Source organism: Humulus lupulus, chromosome 8 (assembly GCF_963169125.1).
Source record: "Humulus lupulus chromosome 8, drHumLupu1.1, whole genome shotgun sequence".
In the NCBI taxonomy this organism is placed as follows: domain Eukaryota; kingdom Viridiplantae; phylum Streptophyta; class Magnoliopsida; order Rosales; family Cannabaceae; genus Humulus; species Humulus lupulus.
Genome location: NC_084800.1, coordinates 69,230,979 through 69,253,135, shown reverse-complemented (window position 1 = coordinate 69,253,135; position 22,157 = coordinate 69,230,979). Strand labels below are relative to the sequence as shown.

The 22,157-nt window shown below is 31.8% G+C and overlaps 1 protein-coding gene across 4 annotated transcripts; it reads left to right on the top strand.

The window, feature by feature from the left end:
• The first annotated feature begins 1,676 nt into the window (after window positions 1-1,676).
• Window positions 1,677-20,987, top strand: LOC133797696 (ubiquitin C-terminal hydrolase 12-like). 4 transcript variants are annotated; one of them, XM_062235693.1, is made up of 32 exons: window positions 1,677-1,902; window positions 2,093-2,165; window positions 2,687-2,831; window positions 2,939-3,096; window positions 4,053-4,318; window positions 4,407-4,625; window positions 4,712-4,820; window positions 4,904-5,019; window positions 5,207-5,305; window positions 7,112-7,221; window positions 7,764-7,838; window positions 8,435-8,513; window positions 8,611-8,757; window positions 8,859-8,939; window positions 9,073-9,192; window positions 9,801-9,923; window positions 11,035-11,112; window positions 11,234-11,322; window positions 11,415-11,523; window positions 11,642-11,710; window positions 11,900-12,004; window positions 16,465-16,520; window positions 16,607-16,784; window positions 17,594-17,695; window positions 17,794-17,865; window positions 18,129-18,194; window positions 18,479-18,544; window positions 18,770-18,853; window positions 18,952-19,068; window positions 19,225-19,299; window positions 19,412-19,498; window positions 20,413-20,987. In XM_062235693.1, exons 1-32 carry the CDS (start codon window positions 1,873-1,875, stop codon window positions 20,452-20,454), a joined length of 3,345 nt encoding a protein of 1,114 aa, XP_062091677.1. In that variant the 5' UTR covers window positions 1,677-1,872; the 3' UTR covers window positions 20,455-20,987. The 4 variants fall into 4 exon arrangements, with proteins under 4 accessions (XP_062091677.1, XP_062091675.1, XP_062091676.1 ...); XM_062235691.1 differs by having other exon boundaries at window positions 1,678-1,902; window positions 2,684-2,831; XM_062235692.1 differs by having other exon boundaries at window positions 1,678-1,902; window positions 2,090-2,165.
• The last annotated feature ends 1,170 nt before the right edge of the window (window positions 20,988-22,157 follow it).

The window sequence follows — 22,157 nt, the reverse complement described above, 5'->3', positions numbered from 1 at the left end:
TAAATTTATAAGGGAGTAGTAGCTGAATCCAGAGGCTAGTCATGGTACGAGGATTCCCTACCCTAATAGGGGATTCCCCACCTCGTCCCCGACGGGGAATAAGCGAGGATGAGGCGGGGACAGAGATTAAAATTATAAATGGGGACTGGGACGGGGGAGCACTCTCCACCAATTCCTCGCCCCGTGTGCATCGCTATTCATAGTGTTGCCACCTTCAACCTCAAATTCTAGCTAACTCCGACGTTAAAACAACAAACTCTTTGCACGGTTAAATTTAAATTGCTCAGGACAATAAAGTAAGGCCACTCAAGCACTTTAACTTATAGTTATTCTATGTCACTAAATTTGTTAGAGAAAATGTATTATTTTATTTTATTTTTAAATTTAGTATTTTAGTAAACATTCGTTATAGATCTAATTATTTTATACAATTTAGTATTTCTGTAAATATTAGTCACAAAAATGAATCATTTAGTTATAAGATTCGTTATGTCAATTTTTGTTAAAATTAGTTTTGTAAAATTTAGTTACAAAAATATATTTGTTAATTATAAAATTAGTCATGCAAATCTCTTTTATATAAAAAGTATGTAGATAACGAAAATTATTGGTTTTAACATTTTGTTTTGTCAAGTTTAACATAATATTCTAAATATTTAACGGAGTATATTTTTAAAACTAACTAAAAATATATATTTATTAATTATATTAATATAAATTCAAATATTAAAAAATATCATTATTATATTAATATTTAATATAAGACTACATATATAATAATTATATTAATATAAATTTAAATTCAAATGTTATAAAATATCATTATTATAATAATATATAAAACAAGACTAAATATTTAATAATGATATTAATATAAATTTAAATATTATAAAATATTATTATGATAATAATATATAATCTTAATTTTTACTAATTATATTAATATGAATTCAAATATTATAAAATATTATTATAATAATATTTAATACAAAACTATATATTTAATACTTATATTAATATAATTATAAATATTATAAAATATCATTATAATAATATATAATACACAATCTTAATTTTTATTAAAAAAATTATCATCTATGTTAAAAAGGTTATCATATTATATATATATATATATAAAATCATAAACAATAACGTTTTAGTTTAATTTTTTATTTAATATATTTATGTCATTATTTTATATATAATATTATTTATTTATTTAAAATTTATATGACAATAATACAAATTTAATAAATATAATTAATAGATTTTATAAATAAATTAAGCAAATGTATATTGCAACGTTGTTGTTTGTATTTAATATTTATTTTAATTATGAATTTTTTTTGTTATGAATTAATTTGTAAATGTTTTTTACAACAAAAATTGCCACTAAAAGGAAATATGTACAACAAAAATGTTTTTTGATATTGTATATTTTCGAAAAAAAGTATTTGTAGAAAATAATTTCATTTTTTTTTAATTATGGAGAATATATTATTTATTTACCATCATTTTTATAAATGAATGTATTTTTGTAATCTAAACATCTAAAAAAGTATAAGTGAAAGCCCAACTCAATAGAGTTGGGTTGGGCCTGTGTTCTCGGACATTCAGAAGCAGAAGTGGGAAACGGTGTGAGAATAAGAGAGGAGAGAGTCGTCTTGGTCAGGGGTCTTTGCAATCTCACCTTTTCTCGTCTTCCCCTCCATCCATCATCGAAATTACTATTCTGCCCCTTTTCGAACTAAACCCAGCAACCCCTCTTTCGTTCTACGTTCTCAGTTGCAGACTATCTCTCTTTCTCTCTCCGTCTGTCCTTCTCTTTATCTCTCCTTGATTCGACGATCGGACGGCGCCCAATCCACACCCATGACTCTGATGACTCCTCCACCGCTCGATGTAATTTTCAATTTCCCACTCTACCCCATACTCTTGTTTCTTTTTCTCCTCCCCTCTCTCTTTCCAAATCAATTCAATTGTGCGATCCGTAAACCAACTGGTTTGGTGCATCGGTAGTGTTCTAGGGTTTCGGTGGCAGATCCGAGTTCTCATATAAGCTTTGGGTTTTGTCTTTGTTTGTTTGCAGCAGCAGCAGCAGCAGGAGGACGACGAGATGCTGGTCCCACACACCGACTTCGCCCATGGTCCTCAGCCAATGGAAGGTCACTATTGTTTCTATCTATCTTCCTTCCCTGTTCTATAATTTTCTTTGGTCACAAGTCACTCTTTTCTTTTTGAGAGAAAATTCGAGCAAATTATAATCGCTCATTGTGCATTGAATTGTGGGCTTCTCTCATTTGGATCAATATTCCGTTTGGTTCCTGGATAAAGTGTAAAAATTGGTATTGTAATTCGAGGTATCTATGCTTGCAGAAGGTTTGCATTTAACTCGACCAAGATAGCGTTTCTTTACTAATGGCCCGTAAGTTGAAGTAGGCTTTTAGTGATTGTTGTTTTGAGGAACGGCATTAGTTAATGTTTTTGCAAATTTAATTGATTTTCGTTAGGATGATGAGGGAATACATGGAATTCGAATAATGCTTCGTAAATATGTGGTGTTGGCTTTGTTAATTAGTCCCAATTTGGTTCTTTAATTCCCAAATGCGATATCGTTCTTTTATATACTTTATATTGTTATTGTAAGTATTAGAGTGTTGATTTATGGATAACTATTTTCTAGTAGCTCAACCGGAAACTGCAAACGCAGTGGAGGCTCAGCCAGTGGATGATCCACCATCAGCGCGTTTTACATGGACAATTGATAACTTTTCGAGGCTTAATACCAAGAAACTATATTCTGATGTGTTTTACGTTGGAGGCTACAAATGGTAATTGAATCTCAGCTTTTTTGCTAATGTTCATCCATGCTTATAAGAAAAGCATTACATCTTTAGGAAAATTACATCATGCATTTTATACAAATTGAAATTTGCAGGAGGATACTTGTATTCCCCAAAGGAAACAATGTAGATCACTTGTCAATGTATCTAGATGTTGCTGATTCTACAAATCTACCTTATGGGTGGAGTAGATATGCCCAGTTCAGCTTAAGTGTTGTCAATCAACTTCAGAGTAAATATTCAGTAAGAAAAGGTATTATCTCTGCTATTGATGTTCCTATTAAGAAATGAACTTCATTTAGTAATCATTGCTTTATTAGTATAAGATTTAAGTGTTAATGCATCTTCTCGTTCATATCCTAATTGTTCATGTCCTCACAGTTGAAGAGTTATTGCTTCAACTTGGGCATTCTGAAGATAATTGACAGTGGATAGAGCATTTTCTTTTTCCTGATTTTTTTAAGGTTTCACATCTTTGAAAAGTATATTTTTGAAATTTTATGATGCATCATGCATGCATCACTTTTAATTGTTTTTGTGACCTGCTTGCTTGTATATGGTGAAAATAAGAGCTTTGATGTTAGTATATGCCTGTAGAACCAATTAGTAAGGGTACTGAATGGTAGAAGGGAGAAGGAGGAACTTGTTGAATGAAAGTATTATGACTGCTGGTCTATTTGGTTGGAAAAGAATAGGAGAATCTTTAAAGACATGAAGAGGGAATTTAATTTAGTTTGGGACAGGGTCATGTTGTGTATTGGGTGTTTCTTAAGAATTGTTTGTCAAATTTAGATAGAGGTTTGAACTCTTTTTTGTAAACTTTGATTTGATGTCATCCTATCATCTTTTGGTTTTTTTCCACATCTTTAATAGTGAAATATCTCTCCTCTGTTATTTAAAAAAGTGGTGTCAGGACCAAAAGGTATAGACGTATAGGACAATGTTGTCTGCAGAACGAACTTATGGTTTTCTGTTTCAAATTTTATAAGTAAGGAAAGATATTAATTGCAGTATTGAAAAAAAAAGGTTACAATTGCCACTTTTTTGTATATATAAGTCAATTGAAGCCTTTTATATGTATTTCTTTCATAAAGTGGAGTGACTGATAATTCTAAGATGTTATTGCAATCTTCATCGTAAGATAGCAATGTGCCTTTGATATTTTCAGTTCCAAATTTTATTTAATCATAATTGTACTGTATTTTGCAGAAACACAACATCAGTTCAATGCACGTGAGAGTGATTGGGGTTTCACTTCATTCATGCCCCTGGGTGAATTATATGATCCTGGTAGAGGTTATCTTGTGAATGACACATGTATAGTTGAAGCTGATGTTGCTGTACGTAGAGTTGTTGATTACTGGTCACATGACTCGAAAAAAGAAACTGGTTATGTTGGGCTTAAGAATCAAGGAGCTACATGTTATATGAATTCTCTCCTCCAAACTCTGTACCATATACCTTACTTTAGAAAGGTTAAGCATGTATACTTTTTAATTTTTATTTTAAAATTGTCTGATTCAAGTTCCTTCCAATAAAGCATACTTTGTATTATTCTTTCAGGCTGTATATCATATGCCAACAACTGAAAATGATAATCCATCAGGAAGCATCCCTCTGGCTTTGCAGAGTTTATTTTACAAGCTTCAGTATAGTGACACTAGTGTAGCAACAAAAGAGCTGACCAAGTCTTTTGGATGGGATACATATGATTCTTTTATGCAACATGATGTCCAAGAACTAAATAGGGTTCTCTGCGAAAAACTTGAGGACAAGATGAAGGTATAGAAAAGGTTATAACAATATTAGCCTACAAAAATTCTGCAGATTGTTCTAATATGTATGTTTTGCCTTGCTTTACTGCCCAGGGAACTGTTGTGGAGGGTACTATACAGCAGTTATTTGAAGGGCATCATATGAACTATATAGAATGCATCAATGTGGACTACAAATCGACAAGAAAAGAATCATTTTATGGTAAATAAATGGGGTTGTTCTAGATACTCTTTTGCTACCATTTGTTTATGGACCTTATGGTTTCATATATATTTTAAATGTAGATCTTCAGCTTGATGTTAAGGGCTGTAGGGATGTTTATGCTTCTTTTGACAAATATGTGGAAGTTGAGCGTCTTGAAGGTGACAATAAGTATCATGCTGAACAATATGGTTTACAGGTAAATCATGTCAAAATAGTGTAGAACTAATTTGATTTTCATCTTACTAAAATCCCAGGAATTGGATTTAGTATAAGCATTGAAATTTGTCGCCTTGGGTTGACACCTTTTTTTTTATTTTGATGTTTGTATTTAGAAATATATTCTTAACTGCTTAAAGATTTTCATTCTTTCCCGTCTTATTTAGGATGCTAAGAAAGGTGTTCTATTCATTGATTTTCCTCCAGTCCTTCAACTTCAGCTAAAGCGTTTTGAGTATGATTTTATACGAGATACCATGGTGAAGGTTAGCAACTGATAGATATAAATTCTGCACCTATAACGTGTACATTTTTATTTTATTTTTCATTTTGTTTTTCTGTCTTTCTATTATTATTAATATTTTTTCTGTAGTTGTTCATACATGGCTTTTTCTTTAGTGGTAATTGTGCTCTAGGAAGTTAGGGCATCCATGTGCATTAATGAAAAAATTGTATTCTGGTCTCAGTTTAATTGTTTTCATCTCTAGTAAGGTCAAAATGTTCAAGTCATATAGGTGTTTGTTATAATTCTAAAATAATTACTGCAAACAAGTTATACTGTAACCTTCTGTTGATCACGTGGATGTAACTTGGTAGCTTTGTGGGCAAGCACAGAATGCAATTTATTTATTATTGATTGCTTTAAGCAACTTTGGATGCTTGATGTTTCATATGTTTACTTAAATGGGTGCCATGTAAAATTATCTTGCAAGATGGCACTGCTATAAGCTCTACTTGAGAGTCCCCTCCCAAGGAAGGCTCGGTCTTCTTTATAACATACTGTGTAGAAATTAGTAAAGACTCCTAAAGAGACCCAACTCTGAAGCCTCCCAACCACAATTATAGAGAACTAACGATGGACCAATCCCACAACTACTTGCTGCCTTGCTGGGGGCAACTAAAACTTGGGTGTTAATTTTATGGGTTTAGACTTTAGAGTTGGCTGAGTCTCGAGTAATTCCTTCAATTGACTTTGCTTATCAATTCTAGTGAATCTTATACAGCCTGATCCGTGCCTTATTTTTTTTCCCATGGTAAATTGGTGCTTCGCTTCATGTGCAAACTTGAGGAGAGGGTGAAGGGAAATAGCCTTTTTCAACCAAATAGCTTAAGAAAGCCCAATAGATCTGTTTGAAAAGCCCAATATAATAAGAATTTGAAACTCATGCCTCATAAAGTTTCAAAACCCACACCTTGATCAATTGAGGCATGATTCTCACACAATTCAGCATAAACATCAGATTTAATGTGTTTTTCATGCCAGAGAACAGATTCCGCATTGAAATTTTTTCAAAGCCATGTGTTGTGTTGTGTTCTTTGGCTTGCAATTATGGGGTTGCGTGATATAGTTTTTCTGATGCGATGATTTGTCATTTTTAAAACATGCTTTCTGTACATAATGGAGTGACTGTTAGCAGAAGGAACAGTGGGACATTTAGAGGGTTATTTACTGGGCTAAGTTATCCTCTCTCTTTCTCTCTCTCGCCGAAAAGAGTAATTTATGGTTACTGCAACTTTTATCATCATTCTCATTTGGAGATAAAGAATAGTTCTGTCTATATTGCATTTTTGTACCAAACTTTGCTCAGTGATTGAGCTTTTTTTGTCACTGTTGTTTTCCTCACACTGTCTGTTGTTACAACTTGTTGATGCAATTTTCCTTTAATGCTGGTCTAACTTCTAATTAACTTTTGTGAGATATGTAATATTTCAATCTTTAAATTGTATCTTCCTAGATGATCTGGTCTTATTCATTAATTGTATGAGAATTCAATTTATTTTTGTCTTCACCACAGATTAGTCTTACACATGAGTTGTTATAGTCAATCATTTGGCTTTTGCACTTAATTTCTCAAAGCTAGATTAGGAATCCAACCCTACCCCCCTCCTTTCTTAATCTTGAGTTTGCATTGTCTTTTATGTGAAAATCTGGCAGATGATTTTTGTTCTTTGTCAAGAACTCCAGCTACTAGTTGTTCTGTTCATTGTTAAAATTTTCATCTGATCTGTATGTCATTGTAATTACTAGAATGACTTTTGCCTGAAATAAGCTGTCCACTGATTTCCAACAGATAAATGACCGGTATGAGTTCCCTTTGCAACTTGATCTTGATAGGGAGGATGGGAAATATCTATCACCTGATGCTGACAGGAGCATCCGCAATCTTTACACTCTTCATAGGTATCGACATTTTTATTTTTTTCGCATATCTTGTGTTCACGAATTTTACCTGTGTTAATCATGTATAAAGTTGCAGTGAAAATCAACAAACGCTTAAAAAAATGATAGTTGCATAACATTGGTTATTTACAATGGTGGTTTAGCCCCATTTTTGAACTGTTTTTAATGGTGTAATCAAAATGGGAATCATCTTTATACTTGCAGTTCTATTTATAATTTGTTTCTAGACAATATTTTGATGATGTGAAACTCTAAATTTCTGCATTATTTATTTTCAGCATAACTTCTGCATACCTTGTTTATATGGTTTTTCTCACTGATTTCTTAATTTCATGTTGTTCTCTACACTTCCATTATCCCTGTGTGCCTTTAGTTTCCATGATTGCATTTTTTTTATCATTTAATTCCTCATTTTGGATATTTCTTGTGTCACCAAGGCATTTAAGGTTGGCCTCTTGTTATAAATTTCTCATTTTAATTTATAACTATGTCCTGTTAATTTCAAAACAAGATGCTTATAACATATCATCGTTTATTTGCAGTGTCTTGGTGCACAGTGGGGGGGTGCATGGTGGACACTACTATGCTTATATCAGGCCAACTTTATCTGATCAGTGGTATGTATATAATGCAATTTTCTTCTTGTGGTTGTATATTGTCTTACGATTGATAGGGCTTTGGGACTTTCTTGTCTAGTTTTGGTTTGTCAAAATATTTTTATGAGATATTGTCGATGTTTCAGATACAACTCACAGTACATTTTTGATTTAAGAACTATTTCCTGATTAGTATTTCTTTCACATAAAGAATAAAGTAGATCTAATTCACCTGAAGTAGGCTCACACTTCTTGCAAATTATCTTAAAATCATCTTCAGTTATTGCCCTTTGTACTGGTTTTGGTAGTTTGTTTTAATTTAGGTTGGTGGATTTTTGATCCACCATCTTATGTTCTTATGTACATCTTATTTTTGATAAAATTTTGTTTCTTATTATTAAGAGGAAATAGTGTTTTAGTTTCATTTATCCAACATCGCTTAACTTTTAAAACATGACCTGTCTTTTATCCTTTTTTTTGGTCATGAGATTTCTATTGAGAGAAAAAAAAATACTATTGTTAGGGAGAAAACAGAATAAAGAATTGAGGAGAACATGTCGTTTACATTATTACGACTTATAATCAGTTTTCACATACACTGTCATTTTTGCTTCAAGGTTTAAGTTTGATGATGAACGGGTGACCAAGGAAGATGTGAAAAGGGCATTAGAGGAGCAGTATGGTGGTGAGGAGGAGGTAAAGTTTTCTGGGGATCGCTTTCTTATTTTATGTTTCTAATGATATTTTGCTTCCTTTATCTTTATGGTGATATTTTACTTTTTACTTTCAACAGTTACCACAAGCAAATCCTGGCTTCAACAATGCTCCATTTAAATTTACAAAATATTCAAATGCTTATATGCTTGTTTATATACGTGAAAGTGACAAGGAGAAAATAATTTGTAATGTTGATGAGAAAGACATTGCCGAACATCTGAGGGTAAGTATAAAATATATGTCACTATGGGTTTGAATTGTGAGTTTGTGAAACTTTGTTTTTGAGATAGCAATGGAATGCTATGCCTTATTTTTTTTATACAGATAAGGTTGAAGAAAGAACAAGAAGAAAAGGAGCTAAAGAGAAAGGAAAAAGCTGAAGCACACCTTTATACTATTATTAAGGTAACCTTGCAGAAGTTTTGTCATTCCGTCACCTCAATTTGTTTGTTGTTTCCACATTTCCTTCTCTGTTTGGATATCTATTGGACAATTACCTGACTCAGGATTTATGTGCTTATTTTTTTCGGACTACTAGGTTGCACGTAATGAGGATCTACTTGAACAGATAGGAAAGGATATATACTTTGACCTTGTGGATCATGACAAAGTTCGAAGTTTTCGTATTCAGAAACAGATGCCTTTTAATCTGTTTAAGGTACTGTATTTCATTTTTACAAGGTTGCAAATTAATGTTTGAATTTAGTTTTATCTTATTTTCACGTACCCTCTGGGGAATTGGTATTTCTTACTAGTTACATAGGTCTTATGAGTAAGATTAATAAGAAATTGCATGTAACAAGAATTTTTTCACCCCATTTCTTCTGCAGGTTTCAAACTTCAATTGTATCTTCAAAATGCTACACTTTCTTTTGTACCACTCAGTATATTAAAAAATTCACAGTTTTCTGTAACATTTTATTTGCACTTGTGTGGTATACATATGTATGTTTTTATGTGCACATAGACATTATTATAAACTGCATGTATGTATTTGTATATGCTTTTACTGATGAAGTATATGTATACATAAAGATTCTCAGTTTCTTATTAAAAAAAATAAAGGAAGAAGAAGAAAACATACACCTATAAAAACATTTGTTCTGCTTGTGCCCAGACATGCATTCACTTGTTTAAATTTTTAACATACACGAATTAACTACATAATTGGTTTTCATTTGGAACTTTGAATTGAAAAACTGCATCTATATTTTTTTTTTCCTGTTATCTGTTTCGTTATGATTTTAATCAAAAGTTTACCTTCAGGAAGAGGTTGCCAAAGAATTTGGTGTCCCAGTGCAATTTCAACGATTCTGGTTGTGGGCAAAGCGCCAAAACCATACATATCGGCCAAATCGACCACTGACACATTTGGAGGAAGCACAATCTGTAAGAGCTCTTGTGCATCTGTCTTCATATTCTGTGCATTTTTAATACAGCAGAGGTTTTTTTTTAAAAGAATCTGTCTTCATATTCCACACATGTATAGTTTTTGAGTATGAATTTTGTGCATTTATAAGGGCATTGTTTTGACTCACGTCTTGACCTCATTTTTTTATCTACCCTATATATTCTGACATATATCTGTTTTAGCTGTGAGGAAGAATTTATTTAAGGACCAGATTTAGATCTGCCCGTCCAAAAATATGCTTTGGCACAATTATATATTTAATGGATTTTTTTAAAGTTGCATGTGTTTTTGGCTATTCTAATGGCATTAGCAAACTCTATGGGACTTTTTGTCCTCTGCTTTGATGAATTTGATATTTTCTTTTCCTTTTGATTGTTCTTCTGAAAACTACTGTTTTCTTATTCTTATCATTGCTGAATTGAACTGGGCCACTTGAGGCTAGCTCCTGGGTGAGTGTGTGAGTGGTAGGGGGTTCATGTCCCCATTAAATGTATCTTAAAAAAATGCTGAATTAAACTGGGTCCCAGAGTATGCAATAGTCTGAAGATCGAAGAAAAGGAATTAGAGTGGGGTGAGATTTGGGAGGAACATCAGTATGTGATCATATTCGTCATTCTTCTCTTGTCTTTAAATTGTAATGCATTGTTGGTTGTGTCATTATAATTGTACACTGTTGATAAGTGTTAACTTGGCAGCCATGGAATACTGAAAGGCTAAAACACATTGAACAAGAAATCCTTAAAAAAAAAAATTTATAAATTTTACTGAGCTATGTCTAAGGCCAAGTTAATGTGCTTGGCACTTGAATCCAAAACTCATTAATTACAAGTTGACGGTGTATATATATAATATATATCATGTACTAAACACATTGTCAATCTTGTAATGAAACTTTGGAGTGCCATTGAGCGTTTCTTAAGATGATTCTATTAAAGTAAGTAGTAATTTCTATTTTCATGTTTTTTTAACTTAGTGCACTGGATTACGAAGGTTTATACAACTGCTTGATATACTTTGTAATGTCTTACTCTTTGAGATTTTCATGCATGATGCACTCTCCTGTTTGTGACAAGAATCTGACTTTCGCAGGTTGGACAATTAAGAGAAGTTTCAAATAAGGCAAATAATGCAGAGCTAAAGCTGTTTCTGGAAGTAGAAGTTGGTCTGGTAATGTTCTTTCAGTCATACACTTGGTTTTTACCTGCTGAGTCTGAGCTGTAGTTGAACTTTTTAATTCATTATTAACAGCATAACACACTGCACTCTTCTCTGTTTCACATTTTTGCAGGATCAGCGACCTGTTGCTCCTCCAGAAAAGACTAAAGAGGAAATTCTTATATTCTTTAAACTTTATGACCCTTTGAAAGAAGAAATGCGGTACTCTCTCTCTCTCTCTCTCTCTCTCTCTATCTCACTCAAGCCTTAAAAATTGGAGTTGCATGCATAATCAATATTTGTCTATGCATCAGGTATCTAGGGAGGCTTTTTGTGAAGGGAAGTGGGAAGCCTTCTGAGATATTGACAAAGTTAAACGAAATGGCTGGGTTTGGTGCTGATGAAGAAATTGAACTTTTTGAGGTTGGTTTCGGTATTCTGGGTTTCCTTGTTCTGTCGTATATTATATCAAGATTATTGCTCTTTTCCCCCTTCCCTCTTGTTTAGATAAGTACCTTACATTTTCTTCTTTGCTATTCAGGAAATAAAGTTTGAGCCTAATGTGATGTGCGAACACATTGACAAGAAGGCCACTTTTCGTGCTAGTCAGGTATCATTAGTGGTCAATTTTTTACTCTTTTTTTGGTTACTTCACGGAATATATTCGTTCATTTAGCTTTCTTTCAATGAAATGAAGTGGTGGTTGAGCTAGGGTGCTCTCTCTCAATATTCATTTATGGCTCAGTTTTCTATTTCCTTTATGTACTTACAACAATCCTTTATTTTTTGGATTCTCCAGCTTGAAGATGGAGACATCATTTGCTTTCAGAAGTCTGCTCCAGTTAGTGAACAGTGCCGCTATCCTGATGTTCCTTCATTCTTAGAGTATGTCCGAAATCGTCAGGTATGCGACACAGTTTTATTTGCACATTAGTGGTGATGTTCTTGCATGGGCATACATGCTTATTTAGCCTATGTTTCACAGAGAGGAAAGAAAATAAGATAGATAGAAAAAGTAGAGGGGATAGAAAAGTATATTATACTCCTATTTGTTTGGTAAAAGGAGAGGATTTTTTTTGTTTGTTTAGTATTTGAGTTAAAATTGAGAGGAAAGAAGTGTATTGATATTTTTACCCTTATATTAGTATTTATATGGTTTTCCTTATATTAGTATTTATATGGTTTTCCTTATATTAGTATTTATATGTTTTTCCTTATTTTTATAATAATCTTCTTGTATTACTCAATATTTTGACCCCAAAACTTTATAAAGTTACCCCATCTATGTATTATTGAAAATTATTATTTAAAAAAAATTTATGCATACCCTTCTCTATTTTGTTATTTCCTTTTTTAAAAGAATTAATTTATTAATAATGATGTGGAGAAAAAATAGAAGTAATTATTTTCGTAAATTTTTTTTAAAACATTTTCTCTCTAATTTGGAGAGGAAAATTTTCTTGTGGGTTCCACCCTTTTTTTTTCTCCTCACTTTTCTTTTCCTCCCCATTTTCTCTCCTACCTAACCAACCTTTTTAGCTTCTCTCTAATTGTCTCCCCCCTACTTATACTTTCCTAACAAACAAAGGCTTAATTTCTACATGTTGTAGTCTCAATATTAATTTATGGTTGTACCCTGATATATGTACTTAATTGTTAGTTATTATAAAGTAAGACATCATCAATCAATATTTATTAATTATATTAATATAAATTCAAATATTATAAAATATCATAGACTACATAAAAAAAATTCAAATATTTAAAAAGTTTATCACCTTATGTATATATATATATAAAAATCATAAACAACAATGTTTTGATTTAATTTTTCATTTAATATGTTTATGTCATTCTTTTATATATAATATTGTTTATTTATTTGAAATTTATGACAATTATACAAATTTAATAAATATAATTAATAGATTCTATAAATAAAACTTGTATCTATTATATATATGCATATATATATTTGACAAAACTACCATAACTTTTTATTATGGAGAATAAAAAGTAAATAATTTGAATTGGTAAAGAGAATGTCTCTAACCCACCAGATTTGTTATCAACGAAAGTGTAAACTTAGCAAATAAAGAACAAATTAAGTTACACTTGGAAAGTTGACCTACAAGTCGCAAACAAATTAAAAAAATAATGCCAATATTGCTTGACAACTGATTGAGCATCTTCCAGCATCAAACTGCATCGTTGTCTTTTTGAAAGATAAGTAAGGTTCTTATTCTCGATGAGCAAAGAAAGAAACTAGTCATTTTATTTGCAAGTGATTTGAAATATTATTCTTGCCAAATGACTAGCTTTATTTGTTATTGATGCAAAAAGAATAAGGTTGCTGCAGCCAACCAAAATGAAAGTGAAACAAATGCTAAAAAATTGCATATTCAATCAATAACTTATATCCTAATCAATAAACAATAACCAATAACAAATCTAATTTGTGATTAATAGAAAATCACGAGGAAAATGGTCTTGAGTTTCTTTTTCTTTTTTCCTGTCATAGCTTTTTATTAAGAAGAGTAAAAAGTGCAATAGTTTGAATCGGTATAGAGATGTCTCTAATCAACCACACTTGTTTTCAACAAAAGTGCAAATTTAGCTAATGTAAGAAACAAAATAAGTCACACCTGGACTGTTGACATACAAGTGAAAAATTAAATAAAAGAGTAAATTTGAAATTTCTTGACATCTGATTGTGCATCCTTAGGATATATCTCTAATTGCATCACCATCTTTTATTTAAAAATTGACAACAAATCCTCAGCATCTCCGTCACCATGAAATTAGAGAAATCACAATCAGAAACTGAATGACATTGAAAGACTGAGTCAAAGTTTCTAGGATTAAAAGAATCAGTCATTGTCTATGTAAGAGAGTCTAAACATTGTCCTTGCCAAATGACTATTGTTTTCTGGTGAAGCAAATCGAATGATTGTGCTGCTACATTTGCAGCCACCCTAATAAAAACGTGAAAAGAAATGCTAAAGAATTACATAATCAACCAATAACATAGTAAATATAGTAATACGTTTTTGTTTTGTATTGTGAAACAAAATTGAGTATTGCTGGAAATTTTAGATTGTAATTAGGCTTTGAAAAAATAACAATTAAAATTTAAATATTTATAATTAATTAAACCTAATGTTTCAAAATAATGATTTTAAACTAAAATGATTTTTTTTTTGAAAAATTGGATAAAAACATAAAGTGTCTAAACCTCATCAAAACTGACACTTTGAAAATTTGAAATGTTAAAAATAATAAAATAAAAGGTTAAGATATTTATCTAAAAAATAACTAACTTAAATATCTGGCTCTCAAAACAAAAAATAAGTAACTTAACTGTTAGAAGTCTAAATAGTATAGTTTCAAATGAGTTATCACTATTTATTTAAAAAAAAATTAAAAAATTCACTGGCAATCAAACTTTTCTAGAATTGTAGAAAAATTAATATAGAAAAACAAATGGTCAAGAACAAATAGAACAACAAAGATAGAACTGATCTGAACAAAACGGTAACAAAATAAACTGTGGGAATAATTGTAATTGATGTTCATATCTGATTAAAAATAGATAAAAATATCTCATAATAACCACATTAATAACCACTCTCATAAGAAAAATGAATTCAATTGTGGACAAATTATCATCGGAAAATAAAAATTACAGATTATATGTATAGATGTCCAAAAATAAATAAATAAATAAATTAGACACTAACAAAGCATTAAAAGAGATAATAAATCGTAGATGATAAAAACTACTTTATTGCATCAATCCAGAAAAGTTCTCTTTTATACAGAACTATACAGTTCAAATCCTTGTACTATGTATATATGTATGGTAGTAATGTATGTATATATCTCAGTTCATCATAATAATGGCATAAAACATAAACCCCCCCCCCCCCCCCCCCCCCTAAAAAAAATAATAAGAAAATAATAATTTAATCAATTCAGTTACTAACAATTGTAATTGAAAACGGTGAAGAACCCCAAGGGGGTAAGGATGGACAATGGAATGTACGGGTAGAAATCCCTCTAGACTCAAAAACTTGGGGCCATTGGGAGGTCTCCCGATCGAACTGCCAGGGCCCACAAATAAAAAAAAAAGTAAAGAAAGTGAAATGAACCATAACATGACTATCCTAAGAAAATTAATTTAAATAACTGTCAAGCTAAGTGAAACTTGCCTTATTATAACAAATAAAAAGTTACCTTGGCAGAGATCTAGCGCAGGAAGAAGAAAAAATAATAATAAAAATGTAAAGATGTTTAAAGAAAATTAGAGGATGAACCAGAGGAGAAGTAGATTTCTGATATCCGCTCAACTATTTAAATTTTAATAAAAATTAGTTATTTTTATGAATTAGGGAAAAAAAATATTTTCAAGGATAAGGAAGAAGCCAAGATTCAGGAAAAAATCAGTTGCGAAAGTGAAGTGTATGTTATAAATTTTTCAATGTGATATATTTCTTTTATTTCCAATTATTCCAACTATTACTGCATTTGGTGTTAGTAGATTTATATTAACATGTGTTAGACAATGGCAAGTTGAATGAACACGAAAGAGAGAGGGGAGTAAGAACATACTTGGCTAATATAGGAGTCAAAAGATTGATATATTGATATGATGCATATATTTATATATATATATATAATATACATAAAATACAATCCAGAGAGAGTTCAATCCAAATTGAGAGGGTAGAAACTATATATTACTGTCTGAAAGAGAGCGGATCCATGCAATGAGAACATATAGAACAAACACAAATTATAAATAAAAATCAAATCAACATCAAAGTCAAAGTCAAACCTTGTTGACAATTGAATAGTGGATAATTTTGTTTGTAATCAAACCATCACGTTCCACCACTGGCGAACTTGCTGTGCATGATCTGTCCCCTTTGAATTATGGAGACAATGCAGAGGGGTATGCTCTTCAGCTACAAACTAGATCACACTCAAAGGAACCGACTCCACAATTTAATTGTATTATGCTTTGACAAATTGGGTGTCACTTTCCTTTCCCTGTCCGAAGAGCATCTTAACATTGCTTCTTTTAAAATGTTCATAATTGAATTATAAATCTATAAATATTTGATGGTATGAATTCAGGAAAGAATTTTGTAGTGGTGCATTAGATTCAAAACTTTCTCGCGAATGCTAATATAAACAAGTTACAAAACCTTTCTAGTAAGAAACAAATGTTTATTAGGACTACGAGGTTAAGGTGGAGTGTAAGTTATTATGTTTGAGCTGGGAAAATAGGGTTCATTGACATTCTTAGCTCTTGATGATAAATTAATAATGCCACATTTCTGTTTGTCATGTGTTGCTTAGGTTGTTCGCTTTCGTTCTCTGGAGAAACCAAAAGAGGATGAGTTCTGTCTTGAGCTGTAAATTTCTTATTACCACTATTTGCGACTATGTTCTTTTGATTGTCTTACATTTCCAATTCTTTGATACTCTTTTGTGTTTTTAGGTCAAAGCTCAATACCTATGATGATGTTGTCGAGAAAGTTGCTCAACATCTAGGGTTGGACGATCCTTCAAAAATCAGGCTCACATCCCATAACTGTTACTCCCAGCAACCAAAACCCCAACCTATCAAGTACAGAGGAGTAGACCATTTGTCTGACATGCTGGTGCATTACAATCAGGTCTTTCTTTCTCTTTGAATGTAGACAAAATTTCCAGTTTTTTTCTGCCTCCCAGTCTCTTTCTTTCTCTCCTATGTATTCGTGTGTGTGTGTGTGTATATATATATATATAGAGAGAGAGAGAGAGAGAGAGCTTCTTAGGTAGGCGCATTACTTTTGCCCCTACCATAGGAGCGTTGTAGAAATTATAGCCAATTTTTTTTGTATGACTGCATACATGAAAGTATAATAGGCATCCCGCCAATTTTCGAGAAATTCTGAATAATTTACCTTGTTAGAATTAGAGTTTAAATAGTTTGTTTTCTACTCGTATATAAAAAAAATTAGGCACGTGTATAACATACTGTTTGAATTATGATTTCGACACCTTAAATTATTCAGAATTTCTCGAAAATTGGTGAGAAGCCTGTTATAACTATAATGTACTATAATGTACACCATCACCATCATGCAAAAAAAAAAATTGGGTTATAATTTGTCTAAGTGCCAAAAATATAAAATGCCCTGATAGGGGGCAAAGGTGATTCCTCTCCTAAGAAAATTCTTATATATATATTTCTTTCTGAATTTTTATTATGAAACAACAAAGAGTCAGAATTTTTACCGTGTTTTCCTTTTCAGATTGGGAATGCTTGATGTAATTTTATCGATTTTAAGTTTTTTTACTGTTTTGTCAATTTTAAGGGTTAGCTTGAGATTATTTTTTGGTGTTTTGCCTTAGCTAATCTCTTTTGGTTGTAATTCTTTATTTGAATGTTTTCCCCCTTTCATGTCCTGATTTCTCTCAAAATGTCGTCTTTATTTTTTAGACTTCCGATATCCTCTATTATGAAATTCTGGACATCCCTCTCCCGGAATTGCAAGGTCTCAAAACGTTAAAGGTTGCTTTCCATCATGCCACCAAGGATGAAGTGAGTGCTGGCGATTTTTTATCTTGTGCATTGTAATTAGTTGCAAGTCTATATTTGTATTTTCAGGTTATTATTTACTTCTATCTTCATGTTCTCAGGTTGTCATTCATACTGTTAGATTGCCAAAGCAGAGCACTGTAGGGGATGTAATTAGTGATCTTAAAACAAAGGTAATGAATATTTACTATATCCAGGTGTACATCTTTAACAAGAAACAAGAAATTGTGTTAAGTAGATTCTTAATTAAAGAAACTTTGCTAGAACAAGGTAACTTTTGTTTTTTTAAATGTATTTGCTGCCAAACTGCTAGTGTTTTTTCAAAATAGTTTATATATATTATTTTATTGAAGGGTGTTTTTGGAAAAAAATTGTAGGTAATATGAAATTATGAATTGAGAGAAGAAATTTTGTTTTCATTAAATATTTGAAACAGGTGGAATTGTCTCATCCTACTGCAGAGATTAGATTGCTTGAGGTTTTCTATCACAAGATCTACAAGGTATGAGACAAAATTATTGCTTCAGAGATTAGCTGTCAATTATAGTTTTTGCTTTATAAAGAATTTGTGGCAATTAGCAATTATGGATTTCACCTATCCCCAAATTACCCCAGACCCTATCGCTTAATTTTTTGTTATATATTCCTTCATGTCTCGGAATGAAAATGGTGGTTCTTTTATTAAGGCTCCTTGGTAGTTGGATACTCACAGTTCTTTGTAGAGTTATTGCTTCTCCTATTGCACTTTCTACTAAGTCCTGTAATTCTTCAACTGTCTGCCTGCAGATTTTTCCGCTCAATGAAAAAATTGAGAATATTAATGATCAGTACTGGACATTGCGTGCTGAAGAGGTATGCTTGGCTGATGAAAAATGGAGTTTCTTGTTGTCTTTTGTTTTTGTTTATTTTTGGGTGTGTGTGTGGTTTGCTTACCTAAATATGAAAAAATTCTCTCTCTCTCTCTCAGAAGAGGAAAGCTTTGTTCCTCATGACTGCATAATTCATGTTTATCATTATATGAAGGAGTCTCTCTCTCTCTCTCTCTCTCTCTCCACTTATTAATCTCTTCTTACCCAGATCCCCGAAGAAGAGAAAAACTTTGGTCCTCACGACCGCATAATTCATGTTTATCATTTTATGAAGGACACAGCTCAGAACCAGGTGGGTAGACCTACCTTTTATTTTGTAGTGGGTTATTTAAAAGAATTGTCCTTGTATGTGACCATTTTTTTGTACATGTTGAAATTTGAATATGGCAGCAAGTTCAAAATTTTGGGGAGCCTTTTTTCTTGGTAATTAGAGAGGATGAGACTTTAGCTGAAGTTAAGGTGAGAATACAGAAGAAGTTGCAAATCCCTGACGAGGAGTTTGCAAAGGTATTATCTTCTCTCCTTAGTTGATATTTATTACACTGACTACTGAAAAGAAGAAACCCAGTTCGTCTATGATCATTTTCTGAACATTATGTTGCAGTTTGATTGTAAAAACTATGATACCTCTCTTAATCTTTTTCTGTGATTTTGTTTTTTCAGTGGAAATTTGCATTTTTGTCACTGGGTCGTCCTGAGTACCTTCAAGACAGTGATGTTGTGGCCAGTCGGTTTCAGGTGCTGAGATCTCTCTTTCTCTCTCTCTCTTTTACTCTCCCACAAACACACAAAAATAAAATACAAGTGCTCACTTCTGGATGTTGAATTTATTTTTTATTTGATTTTTCAGAGGAGGGATGTTTATGGTGCTTGGGAGCAATATCTTGGATTGGAACACACTGACACTGCTCCTAAAAGATCTTACACTGCCAATCAGGTATATAACTTCACAGTCCCTGCCACAGCTTTTAAATAAGTAAAATCCATGCACACTTTTACATTGGCAGATGGATGTAGAAACATGGTATTAGGTGATGCTTTCATTAGTTACTGGTGGATCACTTTTTCAGTTAATTAATTTGTACATTTGTCATAATTTCCAAAGCTGTGTATACCACTGTTTATCTGTCATTACGACCTTTGAACCCTTGAATCTGACACTTACAATTGCCACTCCCTGTCTAAGAAGAAGTGTGTTATTTATAACTTCTTCTCACACACTTATCGAAATGATGGAATCCCTTGGGAATTTTATTGCAAATCTTCATATTTCTACTAATTTTGGGCCACAACTTTTATCCTATCATACATCCTTGTTGACCTTACCTCACAAGTAAAGATGGATTTTTTCTTACTTAGAGTAGGGCATTCCCAACTTTACCTTACTTGAACTAACCATAGCCAATTCATGTCAACTAATAAATGACTTGAGAGATGGTTTTTTGGGTGGTGTGTAATTTAGAAAACTAACTAATTGCTGTAATTATTTAGGAGAGTTTGTTGAACAATCTTTATAAATCAGGTTGTAATCAGAGTTTGATTATCCAGGAAATAAGAGACTTGTTTTTTGCAAAATGAGTTCATTATAATTTGAAGTGAATTGGAGTTAGTTATAATTAATTAACGGGAGTCTTGAAATTCGAAAGGTGTGATTTTGCAAGAATCAGATACTGACTAGCTGCTTTTTAAACATAGTATCGAAACTCTTTTAAAGATTTTAGAATCAATTCAAAACAGGACCACTGAACACTCTTTTCTAAAAGATTTTCAAAACCAAAAATATTGTACTGTCAAAGTTCTTTTACTAGCTGATGCCTATATGCTATTTGGAACCTTGCCTGAATTTTGCAGAATCGTCATGCATACGAGAAGCCGGTGAAAATTTATAACTAGGAAAAGGGCGAGGGCGGAAAAAGAAAATGGAACTACTCCAGCTCACTCGATTCAGCCAATTTCTAGTAGCCTGTGCGTTTTTTGGGTAGAGAAAGTGAGAGGGGGCTGAGGAAGCTTGCGCTGTTTGGCTTCACACTACTCTTGTTGTGTGTAGTTCTTTCTGTGATAGAAGAGGTGGGTTCACTTTTGAAGTGTTAAAAGAAGTGGTATTCTTTTGCAGATGTGGGTGCGTGCGTGCTTGCTTAAGATGAGGTAGGTGGGAACTTTTGTCTTCGATTCGTTTGTAATCTTAGTACATAAGATTTTGGATTAGGGAATGTATAGAGTATAGGTGGATATTTCTTCCATGTGGTTTTTGTTTCATCTGATTCTCCCATCATTAGGGGATGGGGATTTGTGTATAATGTTCTATCATCTGAGCTTACAGCCAGCTGCTTTGCTTCTTTTTCTGTAAGTTTACGATCCCCTTCTTCCTTTGGGAGGGAATGATTAGTTTCTCGATTTTGGCAAAAGAAATTAACTTTTTATTTTCATGTTGATTTTACTTCAAAAATTCCATGATTTCATTCAGATACTTCGAGTAACAACACTTGAATGCTTCAGATATGACAGTTTTGAATTTGTTTTCCCTCGATTAGAACCTTTACTAATGTGCAACTACAAACATTTAAATTGGTGATGTGTCAGTTGATGGCTAGTTTTCTTATACCTGTAGTTGTGAAGATTTTCTATTATATTGCTAGAAAAAAAACAATTTAGAGTTTATTTGGCTAACATTTGAAAATGAATTTTATTGTTTGTTTCATTAGCTCTTCATAAATCATATTATATGAACACCAACAGTGAAATTACGTAATGTAATTTAAAGATCATTCAAAGTAAGGAGTATTTGTAGCATGAGTACTCAAAATGTTTGTTTCACGTTACAGTTAAATATATAATATTTTATTTTTAAGGCAGTAATATTAAATCTTTAATATATGTTAAAGATAAATGTTTAATTTTTTTTCTTTGTGGTAAAAATATTTAAAGTTGTCAAAACATTGTTTCTGTAAGTATTTTATTTATTAGAGTTGTTAAATATGTTGACTAGGTAAACATTTGTCATTTTGTAATTGGTTTATTTCATAATTTTTTTATAAAAAAATATTTTAAATTAGAAAAATAAATTAAAAAGATATTTTAAATTAATTCAAATTTAAAAAATGTACGACAAAAATTCTCAAAGTAAGGAGTGATACATGTATAGTCGGAAGGTACTCAAATGATATTATTTTAATTTGTCGGTTAAACATCTTGGTTTTGAACCAATAACCGGGGGAGGAATAATAACCGGGGAGGAATAAGGATGGTTAAAACTTCCAATAGCTACTAAGGGGCAAGAAAACATTTGTGACTTCTATCAGTTGATCGCTTGCTATTAAATGCTTGAAGCTTGATTGGTTTTGGTTTTAAAAATCAAAATTAATTCGACGATTTTAAAATTGATAAAAAAAAAATCAATCGAATCACCTCTAATATTTCCCTAATTCCCTAATGCTTATCTCCTTATTCTTTGTTACTGAAAATCTTAATGAGTAATTTACATATCAACAATTCAAATGCATGAACAAAAAATAATCTTCTATTCTTTATTATTAAAATCATAAAAACTATTTACACCTAACAACTATAATTCAAATCACGCTTTCCCTTTCTTATCA

Excerpts from the sequence above, each read along its gene's own strand:
- LOC133797696 (XM_062235690.1), top strand. The coding sequence starts at position 1,873 with ATGACTCTGATGACTCCTCCACCGCTCGAT. Across the intron at positions 18,854-18,951 it reads AGGACACAGCTCAGAACCAG|CAAGTTCAAAATTTTGGGGA; the intron begins GTGGGTAGACCT and ends TGAATATGGCAG. Across the intron at positions 19,300-19,411 it reads TTGTGGCCAGTCGGTTTCAG|AGGAGGGATGTTTATGGTGC; the intron begins GTGCTGAGATCT and ends TTGATTTTTCAG.